The sequence below is a fragment of the Pseudophryne corroboree genome, chromosome 6 (genome assembly GCF_028390025.1).
Source record: "Pseudophryne corroboree isolate aPseCor3 chromosome 6, aPseCor3.hap2, whole genome shotgun sequence".
NCBI classification, from domain to species: domain Eukaryota; kingdom Metazoa; phylum Chordata; class Amphibia; order Anura; family Myobatrachidae; genus Pseudophryne; species Pseudophryne corroboree.
The window spans coordinates 777,100,961-777,102,053 of record NC_086449.1 but is presented as its reverse complement, the minus strand read 5'-3'; the positions used below and the strand labels follow the sequence as shown (position 1 = coordinate 777,102,053).

At 42.6% G+C, this 1,093-nt stretch overlaps 1 protein-coding gene across 1 annotated transcript in view; it reads right to left on the bottom strand.

The window, feature by feature from the left end:
- The window catches only part of NEUROG1 (neurogenin 1), a 1,357-nt gene extending 773 nt beyond the window's left edge, over window positions 1-584 (bottom strand). The window contains exon 1 of the mRNA XM_063930584.1: window positions 1-584. This exon is cut by the window's left edge and continues 773 nt beyond it. Coding sequence (XP_063786654.1) covers window positions 1-575 — 575 coding nt within the window. The 5' untranslated portion in view covers window positions 576-584.
- Between the last annotated feature and the right edge of the window lie 509 nt (window positions 585-1,093).

Sequence of the window (1,093 nt, the reverse complement as noted above, 5' to 3'; positions counted from 1 at the left end):
GGGCTGCTGGGGTTGGAGGTGCAGACTGAGAAAGAGGAGGAGGTTGAGGAGGATGGGGAGGCGGTGGACATCCAGGAACCACCGTCGCTTCCAGGGCTTGGTGGGTCTGTAGGACTCATATAGCCAGGGTACAACATCATCTCTTTCTGAGGCTTGTCTTTAGACTGGTCAGCCAGCCTCAAGGTTTCAGACAGTGCCCAGATGTAATTGTGGGCAAAACGTAGTGTCTCAATCTTTGTTAACTTGGTGTCATCAGGAAAGCAAGGCAAAATTTCTCTGAGCTCATCCAAGGCTGAATTGAGGTTGTGCATTCTGCTCCTCTCTCTGTCATTGGCTTTCACCCGCCTGGTCTTTTTGATGGTGTGGAGAACAGTTTCATTCTTCACCCTGGTCCTGCCCCTCTTCCTCTTCTTCTCCTTGCCCTGCTCCCCGCACTTCTCTGGAGACTCTGCTGGAGAAGTGAGCTGTCCTGAGGAGAAGGAAGATGGGGACTGGAGACTTGAGTAGTCTTCATCCTCTGATGGGGAGTAGGACATCTGGCTGGAGGCATCATAGTCACAGTAGGCTCTATCCATGCTGGATGGACTTCTGTGGAGATAGGCAAAATAGAATAAGATAAGTAACAAGCAAAAAAAAATTTTTTTTACAGTTCCAAGTATGACAATTTGCAAAAGACAGAAAAAAAGTCTAAAACACAATATTCTTTTAAGAAAATACCATCTAAAAGTGTGGTTAATACTTAATGGCACTGCTGTATTCTAGGAACCTACTGGTATGCAAAAATAACCCAGGTGTTGTATAGTTTATGGCACACATCAAAGATAAAGCTTTGCAAAAAAAAAAACAAGTGATAAAATGCATAATAATAATAATAATAATAATAATAATAATATAATAATAATAATGATGATGATGATGATGATAAAGAGGATAGTAAAGGTGTTTTTTATACACTCAGGGGGCACTCTGGTGCATGGGCGAGCCTGCACACAACAAGCAGAGAGGAAACACATACTTACAATGTTGCAATGCAGGAAAAGTCTTGGAAGAGTTTAAACGAGACAACTTCAAACCCTCTTGTCCTAAAAAAAGG